The sequence below is a fragment of the Glycine max genome, chromosome 8 (genome assembly GCF_000004515.6).
Source record: "Glycine max cultivar Williams 82 chromosome 8, Glycine_max_v4.0, whole genome shotgun sequence".
Classification (NCBI taxonomy): domain Eukaryota; kingdom Viridiplantae; phylum Streptophyta; class Magnoliopsida; order Fabales; family Fabaceae; genus Glycine; species Glycine max.
The window spans coordinates 8,860,227-8,879,796 of record NC_038244.2 but is presented as its reverse complement, the minus strand read 5'-3'; the positions used below and the strand labels follow the sequence as shown (position 1 = coordinate 8,879,796).

The 19,570-nt window shown below is 31.7% G+C and overlaps 2 protein-coding genes across 3 annotated transcripts; both read right to left on the bottom strand.

The window, feature by feature from the left end:
* Positions 1–419: 419 nt before the first annotated feature.
* On the bottom strand, positions 420–8,943 carry LOC100806373 (putative serine esterase). Of its 2 annotated transcripts, none has more exons than NR_183215.1 (11): positions 8,435–8,943; positions 5,809–5,950; positions 5,295–5,362; positions 4,472–4,542; positions 4,083–4,349; positions 2,964–3,127; positions 2,814–2,880; positions 2,663–2,718; positions 1,211–1,379; positions 1,008–1,105; positions 420–925 (listed from the first exon to the last, which is right to left on the bottom strand). NR_183215.1 is itself a non-coding variant. In NM_001415689.1 (11 exons), exons 1-11 carry the CDS (start codon positions 8,592–8,594, stop codon positions 821–823), a joined length of 1,356 nt encoding a protein of 451 aa, NP_001402618.1. In that variant the 5' UTR covers positions 8,595–8,943; the 3' UTR covers positions 420–820. The 2 variants fall into 2 exon arrangements, 1 of the variants encoding a protein (NP_001402618.1); NM_001415689.1 differs by having other exon boundaries at positions 2,825–2,880.
* Positions 8,944–13,404: 4,461 nt separating this feature from the next.
* LOC100807439 (mitochondrial dicarboxylate/tricarboxylate transporter DTC) lies at positions 13,405–18,143 on the bottom strand. Its single transcript, XM_003531206.5, has 6 exons — positions 17,776–18,143; positions 17,523–17,606; positions 16,929–16,990; positions 16,354–16,715; positions 13,871–14,085; positions 13,405–13,790 (listed from the first exon to the last, which is right to left on the bottom strand). The coding sequence occupies exons 1-6, from the start codon at positions 17,899–17,901 to the stop codon at positions 13,734–13,736; spliced, it is 906 nt and encodes a 301-aa protein (XP_003531254.1). The 5' UTR covers positions 17,902–18,143; the 3' UTR covers positions 13,405–13,733.
* Positions 18,144–19,570: the final 1,427 nt, after the last annotated feature.

Genomic DNA, 19,570 nt, shown 5'->3' with positions numbered 1-19,570 from the left:
TGAAAACAATAAAATCTCGTTTTCAGTTGAAAACAAAAACCTTATTTCGGGTAAAATGAAATTGTGGTGAAAATGAATATAATTTTAAGCAAATCTAAAAATACAAAAAGACAAGAAGTCAATATATCATACATTTTTAGTATTTTTATTTCATGAAAATAGAAAACAAAAAGTCAAACCAAACATATTTTCAGAATTCTAATCTTTTGAAAATGAAAACAGTTTTCAGAAAATGAAAACAAGAAATGAAAACAGAAAATGAAAATGCAAACCAAACACACCCTAAGAATTTTCACCTTGTTGAAGATCTAATAATGTTACCTGAAGACTTAAATGAACAACTATTAATGTTAAGAACAACCGAAATGAATCATTAAATAGTATAATTTGTATTCCTGATACAAAATTACATAAATTCATTCATGTATCATAAGATACAAAGTCATATAAAATCCATCTTCCAGTATAAATGGGTATGATACACACAAATCATATTGTTTCCATTGATATGATTGTGTATTTGTCTAAAAGTTGTATGAATGTATGTTAATAATAAAATATTGTAAGTATATTAATGACTACTATAATAAAAAAAAATGTTTTCTCATCTTGCATTGTATAAGTTAGGCGGTGTTTAGTTTAGGAAGCTAGGAGAGAAATAAGAAAGAAATTTGGTGGGTCTCATGTGGACCCATACCTTTTACACCTTATTTTAATAATAAAAAATTCTCTTCAATTTACATCTCTATTTTTATTCTCTGAACCAAAGACAACATTAGGCATGTTCCCGGCAAAGTGGAATCACATACTAGTACACTAGTTACAAGCTAGCAGACAAAAATGATGATGCTTCTAGCTGTCTTAAGCTTTCGGCCACATGAGCAATAACTCCTACACCAGCATTGTGAAACCATTCATTTTTCACCTGAAAATCAGACAAGCACTCGTGTTAAAAACTCTGTATCAGTGATACCATCATCATCCGACAGATTAAATGGATGCAGTACATGAATGTTGTTATGAGCAAAGAAAGGCCAGAATGCTGAGTGAAAGCTGACATCAACTTTTTTCCATCCCAACTGCTGTAATCCTCGAATCATCTCATCTGTTAAAAAGATTAGTGGCTTTAGAGGAACACCAGAGACTGAACAGATGATTGATACAGCTTAAGTTTAATAAGTTACTCTGGGCAATTATAATCATTAATCACCTTCTACAATTTCATGATATTCCACAGTATTCTGTGTATTGGGCGCATTTTGTGCTGCCTCTTTTGCTTTTACTGCTTTTGGAGGAAATTTAGGGCCATCAGAAGGAACTGGGGGACAGTATTCCACATCAACCACGTGCTTGTATCCATCTAAAGATTGGCGAGGAGGCTGCTAATACAATAGAAAATGTTAGTACCATAAAAACATATTCACATTCTCTAACTTTCACAATTCAAGCGTTTCCCTTTTCTTATACTATACAAATTCTCCTCCTAGTTTTCAAAACAGAACCTGCACCAAAAAATAAGGATTCCAGCATTTTTTCCTTAACTCAACGTCTATAGTTTCTTTTCCATGTTTGCAACACGGAAGCTAACACTGACAAACTAGGATGCCAGAATTAACACCACTCACAGGTCACAACATTTTAGTTGCAGCATCAATTGAATAGATCCATCAATTTTATTTTATTTTCTTCGTTTCAAAATTCAAAGGGATTTAATTATAGACATTCAAGAACATCAGTATTGCATAGATCAACTGATACAGATACAAAAGAACCACTGCCACGACACGTCCATTTCTAGATACAGGCTTTCATCTTTTGCGGATAGGCTGTGACTCTGCAGTGATAGGAAATTCCAATTGGAATTCCTAATTAAGTAATTATGAAAGGACAATAGAGATTGGGCCACTAATGAACTTAGTTAACATAGTGCAAATTATAAAACCATCCTTATAATTGAAAATATGAAGAACTGAAGATCCCAATCAACAATCAAACTAGTGAAGTACAGTAGTACACAAGTATTTCTCCAAGAATTAAAAAAAATGAAATATAGGCACATTTTGATGGGACACTTAATTCTCTCAGTTCTCTCAAATTTTACATATTTGTTTTTTCACAATGTCCCACATAAACTTTGTCGTGGTAGATGCAAGTTCACTTTTAAACCCTTTTTCTGTTGAAATTTAATACATTGATGATGATGAAATCTAATACATCATCAAATTATTATTATTAGGAGAGGGTAAGAAAATTTGATGCTCTGTAACAGTTCTAGTACACAGAGTAGTAAAAATAATAATAATTTCTTTTTAGTATTTTATACTTCTATTATTTTCATTACTTGATATAATTCATTGTCACAAACAAAATTTTATATTAGAACTCCTGATAATATTTCATACCTAAAGAATTTGTCTAGTTATCCTATTAGCAATTGTAGAATTTAAATTACAACTTATCATTTAAATGATAAATCTAAGAGTTAAGAAAGTAAAACAGATTACAAATGCAAGACATAAACACAGTTAGGATGTTAAGCATAATTCTAAGCATCCTACAAGAATTTAATTTAGTCATAATATAAGTATTAATTATTAATCATTAAACTTAAATATGTTAAATATTGGAGATCAATAACCAAAAGGAGAATCATCATATTCACCTTCTTACTGAGCTCAGTTTCCCTCCTTATAGAGGATGTGCGCCACCCAACCATATCTATATGAAGTTAAAGAAATTACTAAAATTGAGGAGAAAAGAACCATAAGTTTATCATTGATATGCCTAACAAGTTGTAAAACAGAAAAACATACTGAGAGGATACGATCATATGAAACATTAGCATAAATGATACGACATCTAAATGCTCCAAGTGCAGATCTACAGAAATATTAAACCTTGTATTAGATCACTTAATTGAAAAAGAGGGATATAAACTAGTATAATAAGATTCCTTTACTTACAAAAACTTTCCATCATCAGAATCAGAAGCCATTCTCAATAGGAGAGGAGGTTTGTCAGGTTTACCATCAGTAAGGAATAACTGACTACCTGTCTGACCAACAAAAAAAGGAGCTATAGGTGCAGCAAGCTTTTCTAGGATTGGGACACCCAACAGAAATGGAAGCTGAAATATATGCACAGTAAACAATCAAAACTCTTATGGCCTGCAAATTTTCAGCAAGTTGAGAAACATGAAGAGCATCAACAAGACATATAAACGGAGGGTTGGCAGAAGGATGGTTTGGATATTCAATTCATTCATTTGACTTTAAAAGTCCCATTTATTAGCATTATTTTCTAATCGCCTTTTTCATGATTGTAATATAGCATTTCTCCTGTATAATTAAAACTTTGTTAGGACCATTTTGGGGATAATGCAAATCCTATTCTAGTATTCTTTCCATCCGAACTGCTATTAAAAGAGTTATTGGCATTCTCTCCTCCTTCCACTCTTTCTATTTAAAAATTTCTTAAAAGAAACTAAAAAAATAAATACAAGCATGCATAATTCAATGTAAGAACTAAGAACTATGTACAAGAAACTAATTCAAGAAAGTGAATAGTTAAGTCAAATCTCAGCTCGGAGACAAAAAGCCTAAAACTTAATGTAGTTAATTCAATGCATTATTTGATGGATAAAAAAAAGCCTAAAACTTAGTAAGCTTTAGCTTGGGGGAGAGTGTCATATCTTGCATTATCTTCAAGGATTAGTTTCCATATTTCCTCATTATCTCTTAATATTGGTTAACAACATATTTCCTTATCTCATCATGATTTGTTCACCTAATTATCTAGGATTATGATCAGTTAATTAGTATAAATATGAGTTAGTGCTTCAAGTTTTACGAACATATCAAACACACCAATACATAGTAATATCTTAGTTAATACTTAATATCAAATTATTAATTTCATTCTCTTGTCGCTCTTCCTCCTCTATCCTTAAGCTCATAATTTCAACATACAGCACCAAGACAATTTTAAGTTTTAAAAAAGAAAGACAAAACAAATCTGATATATAGATGTTTCAAATAGAAGTCAATATATACGGCAAACAAATTATATCGTCCAGAACAAACCTGCTTCTTTCCTCTCACGCCAAGATGTGGTGTTGCTAAAGTTATAAAATTGATTGGCTCTAACCCAGCAATCATCCCTCCTCTTGAAAGGGTTGTTCCCTGGGAATTTTCTGTCATGCTGTTTGCTAGATCACCTGGTTGGTCCCTACTATAAGTATCAGGTGAATAAAGAACAGCAATTGCATATCTAGCAAACAAGCCTCCCAGAGAATGGGCTAGAAAGGAGATTCTTTTCAGGCTCTTTGTCTTTTTAACAACTTGCAAGACCTGTTTTAATGAAAGGCCATAATCATTCAACATGAAACAATTTGAAAGAAATCCAAAGATATCAGAACTGAAATTGGGCGTGCTAACTTCAGATACATAAATTTGCATATCTCGTGACTCACTTCATCAGCTAATCGCTTTCCAGCTCCATCAATCCCAGTAAATGTCTTAGTGTAAGTATTTGATGAACTTACTGCAAACAACAAATAATTGTTAAGGACTTCAGCCAGACAAATAATTTTACATTCATGGATGAGGCACCCATGCAATACCCAAGAAAATCTTCACAACATTAAAAAAAAATCTTAGGCAGCTTAAGCTTACTTCTTTCCAAATGATACAAATAGACTTTTTCCAGCTTAACTTCAAAGAAAGTGAAAAGAACAGTTCAGGGTGTGTGTTCAGCACAAGAGTGAGAGTTAAGTTTTGCATGTTTACTCAAACCTGTAAAGCAGATTATGTTTGAGTTGGCTAAGGTATCTCAGCCAGTTGCCTCCAACATAGATCATTGGAAAAAATTCACAATTGTTCTCATGCTTTGACCAATTCCATTTTTGTGCATAACACACACAGACATTGTCCATCATATTCAAATAAAAAGATGAAACATTTGAATATTTTCTTAATCAAAATCCCAAAAGTAACGATTTAATTTAAAGAAACTAAGAAAACTCTGGTTCAACAATCAAACAATACATAATGGTAAAAAGCTCTTTTAAAGTGAGCTTGCATGTAAAATACATCAACAAGGGTGTATTCACCATTGATTTAATTTTCAACTACATCACAATCTTAACACATTTAACTAATTTGAACTACTTTAACCCACTAAAATTTAAGGGTGGTTACACCCTTGTACAACTTACAAACAAGCTCAATTAGTAGACCTAGAGGAGCACTATGCAATATAACATAGAGAACCACCAGTTAAAAAGATGCACTAACCATAAATTAAAAAGTTTTTTCCAAGGCGCCTTTTCAACTCTGCTTCCGCATAAGTCCAGTCTGCTGTGCTGTATCAATAAAAACATCAGTACAACTTTGTATGAGACTAAACTACAAAACAACATCCAAATGACCAACATAAAGAAGCAGACAGATGAGACATGATAAACAACCATTGGCACAAATTTTGCAATGAAACCAACTAGTAAAAATGTAAACACTGAAAGGAATATTTTACTTTATTCACAATTATAGGCTAAATTGTGAGATTATAAATTGAATCAGATTTATAATTGACAGGCAAACTGGAAAGGTACCCACTAATCATAAACAGGATGAAAATCATAATCCCTTCCAACTGAACTTCAATATAGTACCTAACTTTAAAAGCATTAAGCACATTAACTTCACTTTTGACCCATACTCCCATGGCTCAAAACAAGCATCACTCATATTTTAACACAAAATAATTTGAACAAATTTTTATTCTTTTCAATATAAATATATCGCATACCTAGCCAAGATACCATGAACAAGAACAAGGAGATGATCAGGATCGTTCTTCAAATTCCCTATGCTAGCAATAGAATTTCCAAGTGTGACAGTACTCATAGCTTGAGCTCTAAGGCCCTGGTGTCTTTGTCCACTGTTTGTACCTGCAAAAATTCATCTACCAGCCTTAATGAAAATAAAAACTTAATACTGTTGTTAGAATATTGGGATTATTAGTCGTAGTGTTTGTAGGCTTAGACTAGTACTAGTACTTGCCGTAATCATTACTAGGTTTATAGGAGTATTAGGTTGTAGTACTTTATCACATTTATCAAACTTATATTCAATCAGAAAACAAATATGCACAACCATCTTTCTCTCTTTTATCTCCTCCCGACCAAAATCTTATTGTTCCTACAATGGTCTTTTGCCTAGAAAAGTACAAAAAGAAAATAGATAAAAGAGTGACAAAGAAAGAGGACGGAGAAAGCAAACCAAGGAGGAAATAATTGTAAAAAATGTTGCCCAATGCACAAGGTTTCTAACACTTTGGGGCCTTGAGGCGGCATATGTATGAATCTTCTTGAGGAAAAGATGATCCAACCCTATAGTTTTAATGGATAACAAACAAAGCAAATTGAGGAATAAAAATATTATGTGCTAACATGTTCTCTCTAAGCATACAGGGATTAAAAATTGACAATCCATCTGATTGAAAGATATACAGTCCCATGAAGATCGTCCTAAGAATATGCTCAACAAACGTTGGAAGACTTCATTGTCGTATGATCATTTGAACTGGTCCACGACAGAAAACCACCCACACAGCCACACTATCTACCTAGGGAATGCTTGGTTGAATGTAGCCACTAGCCAATGGAAGAATGTTTTGCTTTTGCATGGTGCTTCACTTTACACTCACTCCCAAAATGAGATATATAGACCCATAATATCAAGTGATATATCAATAAACTACTAAAATCAACGTTATACTTGAATTCAAATTAACTGCCTTAGGGTGAAAAGTCCATAGTATCCCAATTCTGCATATAGTACCAACGGAAATAGTATGCGATAGTTTTTATTACTAAGCTTCACGCCAATGGGGTTTAAAGGTTTGACAGAGTTGATTGCAGACCTCTATTTTACTAGTGTTTTAAGGTTAGATAGGTTTGATCAATAAGCTTGGAACTCACAGGGTATTAATGGTCTTATCACTGAGATTTTCAGTCACCACCTCTTAACTCTGGTATAAGTTGTATGCATATCCTTACATGTCAATCAAAACAGAGTCCTGTTTATAACATCAACAAATAAAGTTTCTAGAACTAGATGAACATTGAAAACTGCCAAGTACCAAAATACAAAATTAAATTGGTCTTCAAGTCACTTCCCAATAATCAAGGAAGGTGGACCATAGAGGGCACCTTGGGCCAGTACGAGTCCCACCCCACCCTCTAGCCCAATTTTATAAACCTGGCCCACTGCCTAAGTAGCTTTAGAAGAGTTTTGGAAACTGTTAGGGGCACCCAGTATTTTTTGCTGGTACACCTAGCATAACATGCGAAATTCTGGTTTTATCCTTTTGTAAGTCCAATACGGATTGACAATCTATAGGCCCAATACAGATTGTTAATCTGTCACATACGGATTATTAGTACAACACTCTAACCAATTAAGTTAATACACCAATTATGTTATAAAATAATTAATGTCGCTATATATAACATTAAAATTTATAATGTATATTTAATGCTCATATAAATTTACATAATAAATTTTGTAATAATTAATTTTTATCTAATAATTAATTTGTTTATATATATAAATTGTAAATAAAAATCATAGACTTAATAAAAATTTACATATGTAAAAAAAATATCAATTTTTTTTAATTATCAATTGTTGTAATAAACATCTAAATACATCATTCAATTAAATATCATATTTGTTTAATTTTTAATCACTGTAATAAATATCCAAATACATCATTCAATTAAATATCAAATTTACTTAACTATTAATTACTATAATAAACATCTAAATATAACATTCAATTAAATATCAAATTTGTTTAATTATCAAAATTTATAAATAAAAAAATTCAAAACATACGGATTGTCAATCCGTATGATTCATACGGATTAACAATCCGTATATTTTGAAATTTTTTAATACGCACATCTTCTTTTCCGGCAACGAAAAATCATCGAATTTCACCGTATATCAATAAATAACGCACGTACACTACCGGCGACAACAAACAATCACAAAAGTACTCTAAGGGAAGCAAGTTACACTAAGGAAGTGTGATTTTACGAAGAAAAAAAAAGGCGCTACAAAAATGAAAAAGCTAATATGCTATTTACACTCCTATGTAGTTTTGTTTTTCTTTCGAGGGGTGGACCCCATTGCTCTCCCACGTGTAGACCAACCTCTCGTGTGCACAGAAGAACAGAAGGCGAAGAATAAGATCATAACGAAAAATCGAAAATGATCAACCCTCGATGCTTAATTGACTTATGATACAAAACACTCTTAATTACCAGAAACTTATGCTCAAATACTAACAAATCCGCAATAAAATCTGATTAAAAAAAATCGAAGGTTAGGGAATTAAGAAGTGAATGGTTTAAAATTAAAATTACCAGAAGGGTGAGAGAAGCTAGAACTGGAGGGTGAAGAGGAGGAGGAAGCATGAGAAGACGAAGAAGCCAAGGGGCCTTGTTGCGAACTAGGCTTGTTGTTGCGATTGGAAATTCTAGGCGAGTAAGCACAGCGCGCGTGAATGAAGGGAGCGGTTGCCATATGTATGATGCAAGATAAATAATATAATCCAATCCTTGTTTGAAGGCAAGGAAAACGGCACGAGTGTAGTGTCGTGTTGTTATCTTCTGGACCAAATCACAACACTGCCCATACCACTCTGAACTTTTGAGTCTCTCAGAACTCAGAAATCGGAATGGGCAATGGATTCGTGGGTGGGAACAGGCCAATTGTGAATTTGTAAACGACAAGAGTAGGCGATAAACGACACGCAACGCAACGCAGACATACAGCGTGGCGTCACCGCAAACTCACCACTCATCAGTGGGGTTTGTTTTGCTTTGGCGGCCTCTATTTTATTTTATTTTTCTTACCAAAACCAACCTACAACAATACATTTCGATAAAGAAATGTCACTAATTTCTTCTTTTTAATGCTATATTTTTTATTATTAATTCAATTTTACTAAAAATTGCAAAATTATGAGTCTTACTCTTAATTCAATAATTTTCTCTTAAATCTCATATATAGACCTTTATAACTTAGCGTTTCACTTTTATTTGATTATATCACAACTATATATATTTATTATTAAAATATTCACATTGAAAGCATGAATTATTTCATTGAGAATTAAGTGGTGATGTTTAAATCACGTTATTCTTCAAACAAATGAGAATTCTCTTCTAAGTAGCCCACATTTAATGACAGGAAAAAGTCCAGAACTTGATGCGATAATTAAATGTATGCTTCACATTATAGAACAAGACTGAGGGTTGTCACCAATTGGCTTGTGGTAATAGCCAAAGTCTTCACCATAACTATAGCCATAATGGCCGCGAGCCTAGGCATGCATGGTATTCTGGGTTGTATGGATATGGCCACAGTTCTGCCCTCCTGCCAGTCTTCCTTATATCTCCACATTGGCACAATGTTAAACTACAATCATATATAATTGATACGTACGTAGATATATAGTAATAATTTTTTATATATATATATAAATATATATCATCAAGCATGCTCAATGACATGCATTGTGTTGTCAATGCAAAATAAAAAGAAACTAAATCTGATATAGCAATTGATACGTACGTAGATATATAGTAATAATTTTTTAAATCAACAACGAACATATATCATTAAAAACAGGTAGCAGTAGTACCGAAAAGTACAGGGTAGGTTATGTTATATTTTATTTATATTTATATCAGTGAGGATATAAATATTAGATAACCCCAGAGAAACAAAAGTAATTAAAAAAGCTATGTCCTTGTTCCTCACCAATAGTATTGAATTCTTGTTTTCACCCTCTTTCAATTTTTGTAATTTTACCTTTTATTTTGTTCTATTCCTTCTAAAAGTTTTGATATTTTGGAGCGCTTATGAAATTAATCATATGTGTAATTCACACATTACGGAAGACAGCAAGATTATATATTCATATGTCCTATTTCGTTACCGGCAAGTCTAGACAGATTTATGAATCTTTGTAGTGTATATATATAGTCACGAGAACCAGCAAGAGCTACATTAAGAAATGCAAACATGATTAAGTAAGAATATAATATACTTATTAATTTCACGCGTAGTCCCCAATAGATGGATTTTCTTTCTCTTTTTATAATTTGCTGCTCATAACCTAAACTTGAAAGAGTAGACAAAGTGGAAATTGCAAAGCAAAAACCTTTTTATACCGCGATAGTGTATATATAATAGAGGAAAGCTATGGACGGCAAAATATATGCACCAGTCACCATAAAGAAAAAAGCATATGATATATGTTACTATCACTTTGTTTTTCATTTACTATGCCATTTAACAGGTTAATGAAACCTTATCACGAATTTTATTGGAATGAATTTTTTGACTACTTTATGTTATTCTGCAGAAGCTGCCTAAGAAGAGCTAGCTACGTACGGCAGCATGATGCATACTCTTAAGTGACAAGGTCCAAAATTGAAGTTTAGAAGCTAATTATCAATTATTAATTAATAAATAAATCGAAGGGTGTTGCCGTGTATGCGACTTCCTTGCACATATTATGAAAAGAGATATGCTACGAATATGATGTGTTGACAATATATGTGAAAAACTGAAAATACTAGTTGATATAGCTGACAAAGTCACTTCAACTAGAAATAATAATATATGAAATTGTTTTTTTACTCTTAACTATGTTGTTCATTAGTAGAAAGGGATCAGCTAATTTGAAATTTTATCAGAAAATAAGTAAAATTTGATTAATAATTGGATTGAATTTAGATAGTATCTAAATTATTTAATTTTAACTTTAGCATATTAATTATTTGTCTTCAATTATTCAATTACTTGGTTACTGTCATCAATTATCGAAAGACGGAAATCAAAATCGTCAATAGTAAAAATTGAAGACATCCATGGATGGTAAAGATCAAAGACCAATATTATCAACAAGGCTGTTCCGGATTCGAACCCATGACCAACAAGTCACCAAGCACAACTTTACCGCTGCACCAGGGCTCGTCCTTAATATATTTTCAGAACATAAAAAATATTTTTTTGACACAAAAACATAATATAATTATTAACCATATTTTCATTATAATTAAGATACTATACTTCTATGTATTTATTTTCATTACACGTCATTTATATTACTGGGATTTAACTAAATTAGAATGGTCGATTTTTTACGATGTTCAGAGGATAAAATATTTTTTAAAAGTAAGAATATCATGATTATTCTCCTAAAAAAATTAAAAAAGAAAAGTATGCATCTGTTTTCATAGGAAATAAGTGGAGAAATTATCTGGTGATCCATCTAATTCATGGTTCTCACAAATTTTTACATAACTCAGAATTAAATATTATTAATTGTTTTTTTAATTAAAAAACTTAAATCGTGTTACAAAGATTCATATTTCATCGGACCATACACAGGTAATGGTCCAAAGCTAACTGATAATTTCTCAAATAAGTGGGTGTCTCATCTCACAAAAAATTAAAGATATGAAAAGAGATTAACCATTAATACAATTAAAAATAGGTCTATATTTATATAATTAAAATAAAAAAAATTACTCTTTTTATCTGTTATGCAAAAGACAAGATGTAATAATATACAGGCTAAACTATATTTTTAGTCTTTTATGATTTTAGTTATATTTAATTTGATTTTTTATCTTTCAAAAATTTAATTTAATTATTTATATTTTTTAATTGAGTCAAATTGATCCTTTGAAAATAATAATTATTTACAATTTTAGGATATAATTTTGAACACTTTTTTATTAATTCAATACATGAATCTTGCCATATTAGATTCACTTAGGTTATGATTATATTTGTCAAAATTAGCTAAAAAGCTAGTTGAAATGATAGCTTGAAATTAAAAAGTTAGGTTATTAAATTAGAAGTATTTGATAAAATTAGCTGTTAAAATAACTGAAAAGTGTGAATGACAAAAAATAATAATATCGTGATTTATTTAAAAAGATAATAAGGAAATTAATAAATATATAAAGGATAAAAATGAAAGAAAATATAAAAATCTGAAAACTAACATTGTAAAACACTACTAGATATGTTTGATAAAACATTTAATAAGTTAGTTTTTTTAGCTTCCTACTACCAATTACTTTTTCATCTCTCAGCTAACTTTCCAACTTCCTTCTAACTTTTCAACAAGTTTTGTCTAACATAACCTAAATGTTTGGTAAAACTAACTATTGCATTAATTGAAAAGTATAAAATGACATAAAAATAATAAAATTATGATTTATTTAAAGATTATGTTCGACAAGATAGTTTAACTTATTTCTATCTTTTTTATTAGTTGAAAAGATTATTAGATTATTTAGTTGTTCGATAAGCAAACTTTTTTTAGTAGTTTCTAACATTTTTTAAATGTTACATTAAGTAGCATTTTTTAAAACTCTAACTTCTAGCTTCTAGTTTTTTTTTATATATTCTTTCACAACTAATTTTACCGAATACCTCTAATTTAATAAACTAATTTTCAACTTCAACTATCAACTATCAGCTATTAGCTATCTTTTCTGTTAGTTTTGTTGAATATAACCAAATAATAATAATAAGAAATTTTGATAAATATATTAAAGATAAAAATAAAAGAAAATATAAAAAAAAACTAGAAACTGACATTTTAAAAAATATTAATTCAAATAGAATTTTAAAAAAACTTTAATGAAAAACTATTAAAATAAGTGTTTACCGAACAGAAAAATAAAATTTTCAGTTAATAAAAAAATTTAAAATTAATTTAAATATGTTATTAAGCATAACCTTACATAAAAACTATGAAATTCTACCGATGTTTGAACAAAAAGGACCGTATTCGTGATGAAAATAACATGGGAAACAAGTCCCCCAGGCAACCGTAATTACTATGATTCATTTTGTCATTTTTCATCTTTCGTTTTTATTAAAATACAGCTGAGGGTACATCGCAGTGATGTGAGGACAAGACTAATCTAACGGCTATTAATTGTGATCCACTATAGACCATATTAAAGACTTCTCCACCGTAGCCGTGGACCAAAATAAAAGATAAAAAATGAGAAAATGAATCAAGCAAATTTTGAACACATGTAAATTTACCACTAGAAGCACCAGCTAAGATGATAGACTACATAATTTTTAACCTCATTAAAAAAGACAGAAGACCCAAAGATAGTGAAAAATAATATCTAACCAATCGTTAGCTAAATTCAATTATATCATGAAATCCACGCTTGTTTTACTTCCACTGTAATTTCCAATGCGATTTTTAATTTTAATAAAAAACTTTGTATTCATTTTTACCTTAACCAGTAATTTTAACTTTTAACAAGACACCAACAACATAATATTAAAGGAAAAGCTTGCAACAAATAAATATGGAAAGAAATTACAAAACTTGATGTCGGGAGTTTACTTATTCTAGTTTCTCAATGACATCCATGCTAAAATGGAATTATACTAAACTGCTCCAGCCGCATCCAATTCTATATATATAACTAATACAATGTTTGTATGCAAATTCTCGCTTCATTCGGATGATTAATTAAACTTAAAAAATGATCAGCTCCATTGGTGTTTAGTTGCCAAAAAGGGCTACAACCCAGCCAACAAATTATTCAATATGCTCAAAAAGCTTGAATTCAACAGAAAATATCCGTTACCACGGAGAACTACAAACTACAACCCGTAGGATTTCTGCAATTTCTGTATCTGGTTCAGGAAAATCCATGTCATCTGCATAAGAAATTAATACAATTAGACATCAGAATATCAAAATAATAAACAAAAGCAAAGGAATCATTATAGAATAATACCATCACATGAGGAGCAATCCTAACACAATAGACAGGGAATCCGGTGTAAAATTTGAATGGTCCTCCTGCTTTGAAGGTTTTGACAGCACAATCAACGGAGCCAGTGTATGGATATTTCCCATCAGCATCAGGTTGCATCTTCTGGATCTGGGTCTTGACATAGTCAAATGGTAAACTGCAAGCTGCTGCGAAAAATCCAGAAACAGAACTTGCACCTAAAGAAGAACAAATTTTAGTTGGTAACAATGAGAATAAAATCTTAAGCAGTATTTTAACCAATGTGCTAAAACAACAAAAAGTAACCAAGTCCCCCAATTTGTACAAAAAGTAGAAATAAAAGAAACATATCTGCTTAGGCATTGTACAAGAACTAAATACCACGGGAAATGCAAGTACTAGCAATTGGTGAATATGCAATACCCCCCACCCCAGTATAAACACAAGAATTTGTGTTATGAACATAAAAGCGTCATGGATATCAGCTGGATGAAGAACCACTCAATGTTCAAAATAATGACACCATAGTTCAACTGAGGATAATTTTTAATTACTTGCAAGTTGCAAACATGAATAACCACCACCTTAATGCATGAAATGAGGATGATACATCTCTAACCAACATATACATTATACAGAACTACAGAAGAAAGAAATGTGGGCTGAGAATGAATGAGCCAAGCAGAGTGGAAGGACCACAATTCAGGAAGTTGGAGTGGAGACAAAAGAGGATTCTCTTATACAAAAGCACAGCTGGTAGGTTGTGAATGGAGAGAATAAGACAGACTGATTATCAGTATGAAGAGGAGAGATCAAAAGCATGGGCGAGGATATAGGAAGGTGAGGGTAATGTGGGAAAAATTAGGAGGGTTGGTTCACAATAGTGGGAGATCCCTGGGGTCTAGAACCCCATTGTTATTGTGCTTCTACTTCAATTTACATCTTGTATTTCTTTCTGTAAAAATTCAGGAGCTAGTCTCCTGTATCCATTATATTACCATAATATATCACATTACCAGTCCTTAACACAGAATCAATCAAGAGTTACTACTCCTTTCTTTTTACCTACCACTAGTGCCCTTTTGTTAAAAGATACTATTTAAAAATAAGCATTTCTAAGCCAAAAAGTCAAAACATTAAGATACTATTTTAACTCAATTTTCTTTCCCCAACTTCCTAAAAGGGTAAAACATCACAGACTATGTAATACATTTTCCATAGTCTGCATGTAAAATCTTGAACACATAATCAAATATCACAGAGAATCATTAAGAGAGCATCCCACTGGATCTTGGCAACATAAAAACCCATCCATAAAAGCCAACATCTCATCAACTTTAAACTTTGAAAATTCAGCCAGTAAATTCAAAACATACATATCAGTATTTTGAAGATAGATAATGTTGAAGTAATCATAATTATATTAATAGAAAACGGATTAATGATTATATGTATTTTTTTTCCCATACAGATATATAGCTCTATGTCTAAAACTTAGAACTGTAGGGACATTTTAAATTTTTAATAACACTTATTAAGAATAAGATGCAAAACTTAGACCATTTTCAAGGTTTAGCTAAATTACAGTCATCTACTTGAAGAGTTTGCCCAAATCAAAATTGGTGCATTAACCCTAAAATCCTCCCAATAAAATGGTTAGTTTCAAAAGAGTAAACTACCTCGACAATAACATACAGAAATGTTGCAATTGTTTTCATTTTGCCTGAATTGCATAAACTTTTCAAAAATGCACTGATATTTGTCTTCTACAGCATACTAGAAGTGACTAATTGACAGGAATCAGTCGTAAAAAAAGGAAACATCAGACAATAAATTCAGTTCTTATACAATAGAAAACAGTAAAAGGAAACACTATGGACCTGTTGATTCCTTTACCAGATTGTCTTTAGAACTGTTTTATAAAACAATTCCACACTGAGCAATTAATTTCTCATGTAAAATCTATTACGTTATGAAAATTGTTTCCCAAACAAGTGTTTTTTTCCCATTCCCTTCTTTTTTCTTCAAGGATTCTCTGTCAAGTTCTCAGAAAACAAACTTTTAGAAAACAGAAATGTGCTCACTTCCAAATGTGCTCAGGGGACAAAAGTTTTAGAAAACAGAAAACTGTTTTTGTAAACAGTAAACAAACAAGGCCAACTATTGTATCTGTTGGCAATTTTTGAGCTTTTGGCAAATAATAATGGCAGTAGATGTGGAAGACAACCCAACTATTGTAAGGTTTGACTAAATCATTTTGTTTCAGTGTTGTCAAATCTACATGAAGCCAATGGGAGTAAAGCATAGACTTTTGAAACATCAACAGAAAATTTTAAATAAAGTGCACTAAAAATAATCTGGGCAAAATCTTTAGAAAGGTGTAGTACATCTGAGCTTACTTGTCCCACACATACCATCACAATGTATAAAGCTAAAGCCAACAAGTTCAAATAAAATAATTTGACAATAATAAAATTGTTACTTACCTAGCACAGTAGCACCTTCACCAAGACCAACAGAATCCCTGAAGAACTCAACACTTTGATCATAAGATGCAAGCATGCCCATGTTCAATGCCATGGCTCTTACAACAGTAGGCCCAGCACCTTTCCAAAGCGCCAAAACCCCTTCATCTGCAGTAATTCGATAGAGTGCATGGAAGGCATTTGTGTAATTTCGGCGCTGAGCAGCAGGTAATGTTGCATCAGCCTGCATCCGAATGAGTGCCAAGTCTGCTGGACTACCAACACTTGCTCCGATAGCACCAGCAGTCAGCCCACACAGAGCTTTCTGATACAGTGGCAGGGGCTTCCCATCATTAGCCTCAATAGCTTTGGCCGTCAAGATTCTAAAAATCATTAAAACCATTAAGTTAGACACAATCACACACAACAATTCCTTAGAAGCCATGAAAGATGATGTGCCTTCCAGTTATCAAAGCTATCATCGTATAAACAATGCAAAACAGCAAAGGAATAGCAGAAAGCCTTTAGAAATGAAAACTACAGAGTTTCTACTTTTTGATTAATCAAGAGTGATGAACATAGTCATAAAAACTCACTTAAATGATCCAAGACGGGCAGTGGTGTATGTAGCCTGCCTGAGTAATCCAGCAGATAGACCCTACAAGAAGTGATTCATTTTAGACACTATAATTATTAGATAATTAAAAAAAAGTCCAAACTCAAACTGGAACAAAACAGTCACTCATCAATTAAGAAACCTTCATAACTCATAAGCCAAAGCAACAACACATGGTTTTAATATCGGTCCACAACCGCAATTGAGGCTGCAACATAACGGTTTTTCGACTGTCCACAACCGCATCGTGACAACAATTCCGGACGCATTTACGCGCAATGTAAAGGTTTTTTGACTCACTGCAACCAGGACTACAATTGCGGACGCATTTACGTGCAATGTAAAGGTTTTTTGACTCACCGCAACCGCGGGCAATTTAAAACCTTGCAAAAACGTATACAAAATCCACTTCCACTTGCAGATCTATAGCCATGTAAGTGAAACAAACACAACACACACACCATCTGGCCATACCAAAACCAATAACACAACAAGCATCCCACATTGGAACCAAACCCACACCCAAAATGAAACAACATAAAAAAACATGGGAAGAGATGCAAAAAAAAAAAACCTTATAGAAGGCAGCAACACCCTCATTCTTAAGCATGGTGGAAGTGACCTGCGCAGCTGATCCTTGCCCAAGTTGAATCCTCACCTACACCACCAAAAACCCATGAAACCAATCAAACCCCACAACACAAAAACAGAGATCGTAAACAAAAAGCCACAGATCTGAACCCAGCAACAAGATTCGAAGAGACCCAGAAGTCCATTTGGAAGAATAAAGAGAAAAAAAAGGCAGAAAGGTGAAAGCTTTACTTCACCTTGATCATATCGATGGGTTGAATGACGCAGGTGGCGAGCATGCCGGAGGCTCCGCCATTGACGAAAGGCTTGATGGTGGACCACACGCCGGAAGCAGGGGACTTGGTCTTATTCTCGTCTCCCATCGATGTTAGTGAGATAGGAAAAATAAAGGGGGGGTTTAGCGAAGAAGAAGAAGAAGAAAAAAAAGAGGGAGAACGAGTAAGAAGTGCAACAGTGATGCGTGCTCTTAGGAGCTGAAAGTAGGTATGGGGGAATCCTAGAGAGAGAGGCCACAGTATTTAGAAGCGCATTTATAAATTGTAAACCTTGTTGTTGTTGTTCGTGCTCTCTCCCTCCCCCAACAAATGAGAGAACAACATTTTGATAAAATTAATGTGGTATTTCTTTTTTTGTTATTAACCTTGGCTTTCCTGTAATTTACGAAACTAGTTTTCGGCCAATGAGATCCATGTTCGTCATTTATTTATTTATTTTTAATTACTCTTTCCAAATTTAAATAGATTATCTGGTTGCTTAAACTAGTTTCTAATTATTTAATTGGAGATAATCGCGATTAACTAGTTATTTTTTTATTACCACCAAGTATGACACAAGTGATTAATAACTTAACCATTTAAACATATGATAAGGGTTTAATTTCTGTTTATGTGAATAGAGTAAACATTTATGAAAAAATAAGTTGTTTCTTAATTTGTATTCTACTTCTTATTCAGGGATTAATCTTATAATTTTTTACTGAGGTAATACCATGTTTTGAGAAGAAAAAAAAACTAATCATTTTCTAGTAGAATGCAATTATTTTAAAGTAATAGTGGGTATATGTAATATTTTAGAATTAAATTTTTATATGTTATCAGTGTACGGATTTTAATATTCTCAATTACGAGTAATTAAAAATAATTATTTATGACAATCAATAGAATTATCATGTATAAGAATTCGTGACTTGATAAAGATATAAAAAGAAAAATTACACTAACAATATATATATGATTTACTCAACATTTTAACATTTAAAAGATGTTTGATACAAGAGAAATTTATAAATTTTTTGGATGTTTGTTTCCCATGTTTGATTTATTTTTAAAAAATAGCATTTCTAAAAATATTCCAATCTAACTGAGTTAAAAAAAAGTTTTATCTAAATAATAATTAGATATATTTAATATTTATTAAAAATATATACTCATTGATAGTTCATTTGTAGAGAAGTTGTTCAATTGAAAATGAAAAAAAAAATCATATATCAAATGCCACATAAGAAGTTGAAAAAATAGAGGTTTAAAAAATTTGGAATATATTTTAGTTTTAAGTTATTGTCGCTAGCCTTTTATGATATATTTATATACTTAATTATATAAGCAAATTTATGTTATTTTTAAATTTAATTCTTTATATTTGACATTTTCAGTGGCCTTAATTTATGATATAAAAAAATCATATTATAATTTATTTTATTCACCATGTTATATTGGTGTAAAATACTGCATCGATCCATTTTATAATTTTATTAATACGTTATTTACTAGAGATAAATATGACATTTACTCCCAAGCCACTGAAATTATATGCAGTATTAGTTATCATATCTTTTTTTTTTTTTTTCTGAAGATTAGTTATCATATCCTTAGCGATAGAAACGAATTTTAGGTGCGTCGGGTCTAATAAGTCAAACCATTACTTTAATTATGGGCAAATTTAGGCATAGCTTCTTAAAAGCCTATATTCAAACATTTTAAGGCGCTAGAATATTCAATATCGAAGGCCTATCTGAAAGGATGGTACATATAT

Bases quoted from the DNA above. Each gene is read 5' to 3' on its own strand.
- LOC100806373 (NM_001415689.1), bottom strand. From the start codon at position 8,594: ATGGCAACCGCTCCCTTCATTCACGCGCGCTGTGCTTACTCGCCTAGA. The intron at 2,719-2,824 runs GTATCCTCTCAG...AACTTCATATAG, and splicing joins TGCTAATGTTTCATATGATC to ATATGGTTGGGTGGCGCACA. The intron at 1,106-1,210 runs GTGATTAATGAT...TCTTTTTAACAG, and splicing joins ATATCATGAAATTGTAGAAG to ATGAGATGATTCGAGGATTA.
- LOC100807439 (XM_003531206.5), bottom strand. From the start codon at position 17,901: ATGGGAGACGAGAATAAGACCAAGTCCCCTGCTTCCGGCGTGTGGTCC. The intron at 17,607-17,775 runs GTGAAGTAAAGC...TTGGTGGTGTAG, and splicing joins AACCCATCGATATGATCAAG to GTGAGGATTCAACTTGGGCA. The intron at 16,991-17,522 runs GTTTTTTTTTTT...CACTTCTTGTAG, and splicing joins GTGTTGCTGCCTTCTATAAG to GGTCTATCTGCTGGATTACT.